The sequence below is a fragment of the Thamnophis elegans genome, chromosome 6 (genome assembly GCF_009769535.1).
Source record: "Thamnophis elegans isolate rThaEle1 chromosome 6, rThaEle1.pri, whole genome shotgun sequence".
NCBI lineage: Eukaryota > Metazoa > Chordata > Lepidosauria > Squamata > Colubridae > Thamnophis > Thamnophis elegans.
In genome coordinates this window covers 72,274,131-72,284,339 of record NC_045546.1, presented here as the reverse complement: position 1 = coordinate 72,284,339, position 10,209 = coordinate 72,274,131, and the positions used below count along the sequence as shown (strand labels likewise).

The 10,209-nt window shown below is 36.2% G+C and overlaps 1 protein-coding gene across 1 annotated transcript in view; it reads right to left on the bottom strand.

Moving 5' to 3' along the window:
• Positions 1-4,979: 4,979 nt before the first annotated feature.
• Positions 4,980-10,209, bottom strand: part of CFAP61 (cilia and flagella associated protein 61) — a 149,840-nt gene continuing 144,610 nt past the window's right edge. Inside the window, exon 28 of the mRNA XM_032220451.1 lies at positions 4,980-6,696. Within this exon, the coding sequence (XP_032076342.1) occupies positions 6,496-6,696 (201 nt within the window). The 3' untranslated portion in view covers positions 4,980-6,495. The remainder of the gene's footprint in view (positions 6,697-10,209) is intronic.

Sequence of the window (10,209 nt, the reverse complement as noted above, 5' to 3'; positions counted from 1 at the left end):
GGCAAATAGGAACAAATAGAGAAAAAGAGTGACAAGCTAGTTTGCAAAATGGCATTGAACAGGTCAATAAAAAGTTGAACTTGTGGTTTCTGTTTTGTCTTTTTTGTAGCTAAGCATTTAATAGTTCATTTTGAACTATTATCACGCAAACCCAAAATGTAGGAATAATTTAGTGACCAATGAAGCTTAATGCAGAAATTCAGCCAGTGAAGAGCAAGCACAATGAAGCACATATATTCAGAAAGACAAACTTATAGATTGAGATCCATGCGGAAGAGTTTAAAAAAAACCCCTAAAATCCTTCAGGATTCTGTTTCATGTACAGTATAGCCTGTCCTACATCAATAGAAATTTCAGCGTTCCTGTGGAGTCTGTTTCCTGATAGTGTCTAACTTCAATCTTGAAAACCTAACTCTGGTTTTCCTTCACTCATCCTTATATTCAGATAGTTAAGGTGGAGTGAAGTTTCTAGCGTTCTTTTCATTTCTTGGTCTTAATGTGCTTTTGTAATTGCCCCCTTATAACACTTTCAAGATAATAGCTGGCTTTCCAATAATTATTCTGTACTATTGTTTATTTATATCAGTATTTCTCAACTTTTAGCAATTTTATGATGTGTAGATTTCAATTCCCAGAGACTCCTAACTTGCATGTTGGCTGGGGAATTCTGGGAGTTGAAGTCCACACATCTTAAAAGTTGCCAAGGTTGAGAAACAATTATTATACGGTTGTTGTTAGTGGCTATCCTGCATGTTTTTGCATTATGCTTGCCTACTTCTTATAACAAGTTTTGATTTTGCTTCATATGATTAATCAGTTTCTTGCAGACTGACCTTGACCTTAATTTGGAATGAGAGGAAGTGAATTGCTCAAGGTCACCCAGTTGGCCTTCGCAGCTATAGCAGAACTAGAGCCTGGTTCTCCATGATCTGAGTCCAGATTCTTAACCACTACATCACACTGATTCACTTTTACTTATTATGTTTAACAGTTCTATCATTTTAAGCCTTTTCCCATTGAAAATAGCATGTGTAGGCATGTGATGTAAAGAGTCAACTAACTCCTCAGTTGATTCTGGTAGGAGAAGGGTTGCTTCCTACTAAGGGAGAATCCTTGCTGCAGTGGAATTCTAACTCCCAGAGTTATATTTAATTGGGATGCTTCCTCCCCATTCAAACACATGGATATTTTCCTTTGACCACATATATGAGATAAATAGCCTAGCAAGAACCTCAATACGGCCATGAGCAGAATGGTGCCTATGGCACTGTATTGAAAATACTGGAACTGATGAACAAGAAGCATTTGAGGATTAGGTAAAAGGAGAAGATACTAAATCTAGGGCTGTGGGAAGTTATCATCCAGCCCTCTCCCAGAAAAATGAAATATCCTAGGAAATATTGAAAAGGCAGAATATTTCTCTGGATGTGAAAAGAAAGAAACATGCTTTAAAAGGCAGAATAGTTGCCTGTAGCTTCCTGCCCATCCCCACTTTGTCAATAGGCCATTGAGAAGGCCAGGCTAGCCCACTTTACATAATAAAGACTTCTCCACTCCAGCCCCAGGGGGGATGGGAGTAAAGGCATGATAATGTTGAAACTTTACTCAACTGACCACAAGGCATCTGGGAACTCATCACAGTCTAGAGAGTAGCCCCTGCATGGCCCCATGGGAGTCTGACAACCAATCAGAATACATTTCTTACACAGGAACAGGAAACAGAGAAGTGGGACTAAACAGGGTATAAAAAGCCTAGCAAGCCCCTCCTTCAGCCCTTTTTCTTCTTCTCCACCAACATTGAAGTATGTGATCACCTTTTCTGTTCAGGGCTCAAGCCATGTGGTCCTGTGTCCAACAATAAACCATCTTTCCAAGCAGCCTCCATGTCTCCAGTATCTTCTTCCCCACTTGGAGCTGAACCCAGAAGGACATTTCTTTCAACAGGACAAATGTGATGGTGAAGCAGGACTGATAAGTCAGCACACCAAGCACTCCTCCACACACTCTGGAGATCTCAGAAGCTTCATGGCATGCACACCCAGATGATGTTCAACTGGTCCATTATGACAACATACAGTATTAATGAAGACAGAGGTTTTATGCACACAAAGACCAAAAAGCATATTATAAGAAAACTTGTAGAGAATAGGGAATAACAAGCAAGAGAAACAGTTCCTTCTGAAAGAAATGGAGGCTCTTTCAGTAGATAGCAAGCATTTTACTATCACTCCAAACCAAAATCATTATTATCTAAGTCAGGGGTATCAAACTCACGGACCATGGGCCCGATCCAGCCCGCAGCATGCCTAAATCTGGCCCACTGGGTCAGCCTGGAAATATCAAAGGACTGCCCTGCGGTGCCTCTGCCAGCCAAAATGGGCCAAGTAGAGGGTAGCCTGTTTTTGGCCTCCCCAGCCTCCAGCAGCACTCTGCCGCCAAAAACAGGACACACGGAGCTCCTGCAAGGCTCCCACATGGCCCGTTTTCAGCTGGCAGTGTGCTGCAGGTAGACTGGATTACAATTATGTAAGTGCCTGATCAGGATAGAAAACAAGCAACATCCTATGCTAATACTACAGTGTCAGCACTCCTTCATTGGATAATCAGGAAAGAAAACCACAAGACTCCATTGATAGAAATCAAATGTACTTTTACTAATTATAAATGAACAGAAGCGTAGCAAAGCGAAGACTGATTATTTAGGCGTGAAAGCAAATGATATATAGAATAACCTATTCCCCACCCCTTGGCATCCCAGTTACTGTCCAATCATAATTCTCCCAAGTGTCAGGTGCGAGATAACTTCGAAAGGCATCACCAAAATGGATTGTCGGTGCCATTGGCCTTGGCGGGAAACCTCCTCCGCATGCGCAGTAAGACAGGCAGCAGAAACTCCAGAATCTTCCTCCAGCACAAGTAGTAGTCCCCTCCCAAATACCATGCCCCCCCTCCCCGTTTCAATGACAGCCGAAGCAGCAGCAAAGCAGAGGCTGACATACAGTTTAATGCCAGATTTTATATACTGTAGGTCCATTTAATCTACAATCAACAATGTATAATTAACAGCCATTTCTATTTACTCTCCTGGAAATTTTGCTGTTAGATCTTTTATTATCATGTTTTTTATGCTATTGTATTTTATTATTAGTTGAATAATAACAATACAATGGTATAAATAGCTTTTCTGCCTGGAAAAAACAATTTATTATTAAACAATTGAGTATAGATTTAGAAATAAAAAGTTTAGTGGAGCATGAAGAATATGTAATAAATGTTTGCCAGTAATATCTAGTAGAAGAGATAGGAAAATGGTTATAGTAAAGAACTATGGAAAGAAAAAAGAGAAGGGGAGAAATACATCTTGAGCTTGTGTCAAAGGTTCACCCTGGCCAACCCCACCCCCGACCATACACCTCAGTGGTGGGTTTCAAAATTTTTTAGAACATCTTCTGTAGGTGTGGCCTGCTTTGTGGGAGTGGCTTGCTGGCTATGTGACCGGGTGGGAGTGGCTTGCCAGCCATGTGACTGGGTGAGTGTGGCCAACTTGTAAAATGTGGTGGAACTCACTTAACAACGCTCTTGCTTAGCAACTGAAATGTTGGCTCAGAAACTCTAGCATTTGAAGCATGCAAGTCTTAAAGCTGTCAAGCTACGAGACCCTTGCACCCCTAACCCTTTAGAAAAAAAAACCCAGTGGTGTTCAAAATTGGCAGCTTTAAGACTTGTGGACTTCAATCCCCAGAATTCCTCCTCTCGCTCTTCATCTTGATGATGTGCGGACGGGCGGTGGGTGGGGGGAGGGAGCTGTAACCGGTTCTAAACAGCACTGTAGATTTGTGGAGCCTCTTCTATAGAAGAGGTTAGAACTGGCAGGAACCCTAACCCCTGATACACCCCCACCCTGGCTCTCAGAGATCAAACACAACCCTGATGCCATCTGCAATGAAATTGAGTTTGACACCCCTGATCTATGTCTAAGAAACTGAAGAAATGCAAGCAGAAATTCTCTTTGTACATACTCCCCAAACTCAACTGAATGCAGAGAAGTATGTTCTATTGAATGAAATTGGACTAGGGGTATAACTCTTTTGAAAAATTTAAAGTGATAGAATAACCCCCATTTTAGTAAATATAGTTTATTCAAACAATAATGACATTATTCTTTTTTGTTTTTATTACAAAAGGAACAAAAGCTATTGAACTCTAAGGAATTAGCATCTCTTTATTTTTGCTAGTTTAGGAAAAAAAGGCAAACAAAACAGAAGAAGCCATCAATATAGTATTAAAATGAAGAAAATATGCATTTTACATATAATTTCAGAAAAAGATCATGGAAAACTCAAAATGCAGATGTCATGTAAAATAAACAGTTTTTCTTGATCTAATACTATCAGTATCACAATTTCTTACAATTTACAATGTTTTATTTTTATTATTTATAACCTTTTATTATTTAAAACCTTTCTTTTATGTCATTTACTTTTTGATTTACTTTCAAGCACAGTCCAATTACTTTTTATTTAAATGTATATAGTTTTGTAAAAAAATATTAAAACTATTTTGTAATCCATTTTCAATCATCTATAGGTTTAAGCAGAAAAATACCTTAGGCAAGAAATTAATTGCCTAATTTTCTTCCCAGCAAAAAGAACAAGTTCTCAAATATCTTAATTTAATATCAGCCATAATCACACTGAATCAGACCAAATATGTTTACCTAAATTGAATAAATTGTATAGAATTGTATAGAATTTGGAGCACTTAAGCTCATTGCCTTCCAACAGTTTTTCAGAGAGTAACCAAACAGAAGTTCACTTTTCTTGGCATAGTTTGAATCAACACCGCAAATTATAAGATACATCTCTCGTTAGCAGCAATCCTTTGGAATTAGAACATAGTTTTCAAGGGCAGAAGTCAACTTTCTTTTTTTCTTTTTTCACTTCTTTTTTCTTTTCCTTTTCCTTATTTTTTTACATTTTTATGTTTTTATGTTGTAATAAAATTCTAATGAAAAATATTTTTTTAAAAAAAGAATTGGTAAATAATTTTGATGAATTATTTAGGTGCAGATTTATGTGCAAACTGAGAATTCAAATTTTTGTTGAGTTTTGTCTAATGTTTTGATGCAACAGTTGGGTATTGCGTCTGAGTGTTATTCAAGGAAAGTTATCCATGCTCTTTTAGACCAATTTACTTAGCTCCATAGGCTGAGGTATTCTTTTATTGTGATTCTAATTTTTTTTAAATTTAACTATTATTTTAATAGTTTTGAGTTGTTTCATTTTTAAATTTTATTGGACACAGCTTTGCAATGTCACTGATATAGCAAGTACAGAGAAATAGTTTAAAACAAACAAATAAATTGTACAATTTGTTAAACAGTATATGCAATCTTTTTTTACTTCTCTAAAGCTTTCTCTGTACTTCTGTTTTAGTGCTAAAATGAAACAATACGCACCTTTTCACGTTACATGACATGACCTCAAATAATCCTATTCCTCATAAACCCCACTGATGTTATGGGATTGTTTTGTGGCTGGATATGTATAAGATTATCCTTTCTGACTGAATAGAACAGCAGTTAATGGGAAAATGCCTGCAGATACTAGATAGACTGTGTGTTATAATCCCCCCCCCTTCATCCTTGACTATCATACCCATCATACTATTACCCCATCTCTTTTAAAATATTTTAGTTTATGCCAGAATTCTTGATAACTCTTCAGTTCTGCACCTGATTATACCAATTCATTTTCACCATTTGGTATACATAGAAGTCATTTTATTCACTTTATTTTCCTTACTTTGGTTATTTTTTTTCCCTTCCTATTGGCTGAAACAATCCACTACTTTCTGCAACTAAATTACAATTGGTCAGAGTTTCTGAGCTGCCCCTTGAAAGAGAGTTAACCCTGCAGCTGCCAGGTCACTAATCAGTACATTAGAAAACTGACCTTCCTCCTACTACAATGTACCTTCTGTCCAGGAAGACAGAGAGATACAAAGTTCGCATTTTGAATGAACAATTAAAAAGCTAAAATGCAATATGCAAATCTCACTAGCCATCTGTCAAGTTCTGCTTTGGAGGGAGTCCCCAGCACTGCCCAGGAGGCTACAGGATTTAAAAGCAGCAAAATTTAGAAGCAGTCAGATTGATGAAATGAAATACTTTATTTTACTTTATCACGGAGTCTGTAGCACTGAGGCATATCTTATTATTGATGTTGTTGGCCTCAGATCACATAACTATATTTGATTTTATTATTTTAATATATTTGCATGCATGGTTATGTATCATTGTCTAACAGTATAGTTTGCTGATTTTGTTTTTAATGATTTAACATGTAGAAATAGCATGGATACTTGAATGGCAAGCTCTATTTTATTCATTAGCTCACCATAAAAAGTTAGAGCTTAACTATTTACACTTCACTCCTAAACACTTTTCTGAATTGTATATTCATTGCAAAAATAGACATATTTAGTCATTTATACTTACACTATTCCTGGCCAGGCAAACATTGGTAAATGATAATTATTATAATTCAGATAATTGAGAATGCTTTTTTGTACCATGTTATTGCATATACTTTGCCTAAAGCATTGTTTGAGATATGTCTTTGGCCTTTCAAGTAATGAAATTTCACCTTCTACAATTTGACGCACAAGTTCTTGCATTGAAGGCATATCTTCTTCCTACAAACAAGAAATGAGAAAAGTAAATGTCTGGAGATAATCATTAGCAGGATTGAAGTGTGCAGTGTACCATCACCATCTTCTATCAGTCTAATAAGTAATGCACAAGGATTTCCAAATAACCCACAGATAAATAAATTTAGCACACATTAGTGAAATGCTGCACCAAAAAGAGAATTCTAATGTAAAACCAAAATCAACCTGGGATTTGTTGCTTTGTATCTTTAGCCACAGGCTACCTCTTAAGCCTCTCTTTCACCTTCACTTATTCCCAAAGCCCCTGACAACCAATTCAGAGAAGCAGCTGCTCACCACATTCCCTGGAACGCAGGCAGACATGCCAGTTGATCCTCAAAGTGCTGCCTAGCACATGCCATGTTCATTTCAATAGAATCGCTGTTGACAGAACACTTTTATTACTCACATTTAGGGAAGCCTGACACCAGTGAAAGTGCAGAGTTTATCGCACAAGTATGTGATAAACCGTGAGTGTGAGAGGATAATTTCTCATTTATCTACAATGAGAAAGGAAAATGCATACATGCTACATTCTTATTACTATTTTTCCCATTTCCATTTTTCTTCCCCAAACCATTATCTGTTACATCATCTATCAAAGTTTACTTTTAAGGTATTTTGTAAAGCACCATTAATACAGGCTGTACTACACAACATACACCAAAAATCAATATTTTCTCTTTCAAACCCTATTATTAAAATAGACTGAAATTATGTATGTATGCATGCGTGCATGCATGCATGTATGTATGTATGTGTATAGCATTAATACCCAGATGTACTTGCTTTCTTCAAAAGAACCATTTGAATTATAACTGAGAAAAAAAATAAAGATTGCATCGCAATTTATGAATTTAATTTAATATATAAATGATTCAGACTAACAACACACTTCTGTAAAACATCCAGTGTATTGATATCCTTTGGCATCACTGATCAAGATAGAAAAGGAATTTGATCAACAGAAGCTAATGCAATTACACTGATAGAATTTTGCCTTATGTTTGACAGTGGGCTCACAGTGCTTTATTTACCATTAATATATGTTAAAATTCTCTCGGCTACCATAATACTGGTGCTCAAAAATTGCCCAAATTATTGATTTGGGTTTGTTTGACCAGGATACATATTGTCTCTAAGCTATGGAAATAAGTGGAGGTGAGGTTCAGCAATAAAACTTTGTTGGCACAGGTTGCATTTCACTTCATCTTGGATGGTGCAATATTGGTACAGCAGCCAATCAGGTTGAATCTCATGATGATGATGATGATGATGATAATTGTATAGTAGTATCCAGACTAAGGAAAACTAAGGAAATAGGAATGCCAGTGGGTTAAAGGGGAGGATTAAGAATATAAACAGAAAGGGATTTAATATTAGTAGAAAAATTCACACATGGAGAAAAATTGCAGTTCTCAAGTACAAAGAGTAAGGAGAAAATAAAATGAAATACTTAATAACCATACGTTAACAATAGACCATACTGAATAATATAGAAATTATTCAGAAAACATAGAAAATAGCTGATGAGAGCTAAATAGCTTGAAATAGATCTATACTAGTCTCCCTTTATTTATTTATCAGCACAAATAAAACACAAATATAACAAAGGCAACAGTAAAAATATTGGGTTTCTGTCGTGATGGACTCTTGTGACGAGCCGATTGACAGAGAATGGAAGCAGCTTCCTCCCATATTTATTTAAAGTCACAAGCCCTGGTATGCCCCAATTATGGGAGGAAGCTGCTTCCATTCTCTGTCAATCGGCTCGTCACAAGAGTCCATCACGACAGAAACCCAATATTTTTACTGTTGCCTTTGTTATATTTGAGACTATATATATAGTCTCCCTTTATTTATTTATCAGCACTAATACAACATATATATATATATATATATAATTTATATATACCAAACACACACACACACACTTTATGTTTGTATATTTATATCCACCTTTCTAAAAGGCACAATGAATAATAATAAAGTAAACATTAAATAAAGTAATAGCACAGATTGCAATAATATAGTCCAAGATAAACTATATTTTATAATAATACAGATGAGCTGTAATAAAGTTATCCCACAAAATTGCATTCTGTGAAAATGGATTAAGTTGCTGCATTATATTTAGTTGGAGAAAGCTGCTAATACCAAAGCATCAATATTCAATATTCAGTAAAATCCTCAGTAAGTAAATTAAGGCTACCAAACAAAAGTATGAATATGTTAAGGCCAGGTATTCCAGATAATTGTTTTCCAGACAACACAAATGAAGCAGACTGTAGGTTGAATGTTAAGTCAATATTTGGAGAAAAGCCCATAAAACATTTGAATATATTAACTTCAATTAAATAATCTCAGTAAGACCAAGAAATCCCATTGATCTTGTCTGGGTGTCTTTTGTTTTCTCTCTCTGTATTATTTTTGTTTGGGCCTTTAATATTTCATTTTTCAGAGCTTCCGATGCATCCTGAACTGCTTTTCCTTCTAGAATTTCCATCCATGGAATACAGTTAGTCCTCAATTTACAACAGTTTGTTTAGTGACTGTTCAAAGTTACAAGAGCACTGAAAAATGTGACTTATGACCGTTTTTCATAGTTATAACCTTTGCAGTATCCCTATGACCATATGATCAAAATTCAGACGCTTGGCAAGTGGTTCATATTTATGACCTTTGCTGTGTCCCAGGATCATGTGATCAAATTTTGCAACCTTCTGACAAGAAAAGTCACTGGGAAAAGCCAGATTCACTTGACAACCAGGTTACTAACTTTTGAACTGTAATGATTCACAATTGTGGCAAGAAAGATCATAAAATGGGGCAAAACTCACTTAACAAATGTCTTACTTAACAGCAGAAATTTTGAGCTCAATTATGATTGTTAAGTCAAGGACTACCTGTACTTCCTAATCTCTCTCTTAGTTTGTTGAAGTCAGCTCCCTCAAAGTCTAAAAGTCACCTAGTCCCTGCATTATAGTGAATTCTAATATGACATGGTCACTCTCCCCCAAAGTTCCTACAATTTCTTCATCCCTCAATCATTTCATCCCTATTAGTCCAATGTAGTTGACCCTTTAGTTCCCACCTCCACCTTTTGAGTGACAAAGTTGTCAATTAAGCATATCAGAAACCTGTTTGATTCCCCACTCACTGAAGAGTTTGTTTCCCACAATGTCAGAGTAGTTAAAAGTCCCACATTATTACAGTGATATGTTTCCTGTATACTTTGGATAATTGCAAAAAGTTCTGCTTGGTTGGTGATCTGTATTACAATTTAATTTATTTTTTCCCTGATATTCACCAAAATGCTTTCAAGAAGGCTTTCATTCCTAGTATTGTGTATTCCTTTAAAGGTGTAGTAATTCTTTACATACAATACAATTCCTCTCCCTCCCTTTTTGACTTGGTCCTGTTTCTTTTGAACAATTTATATCGTTCTAGTAGCATGTTCCAGTCATGGGTGCCATCCCATCAATTTTCAATAAAAGC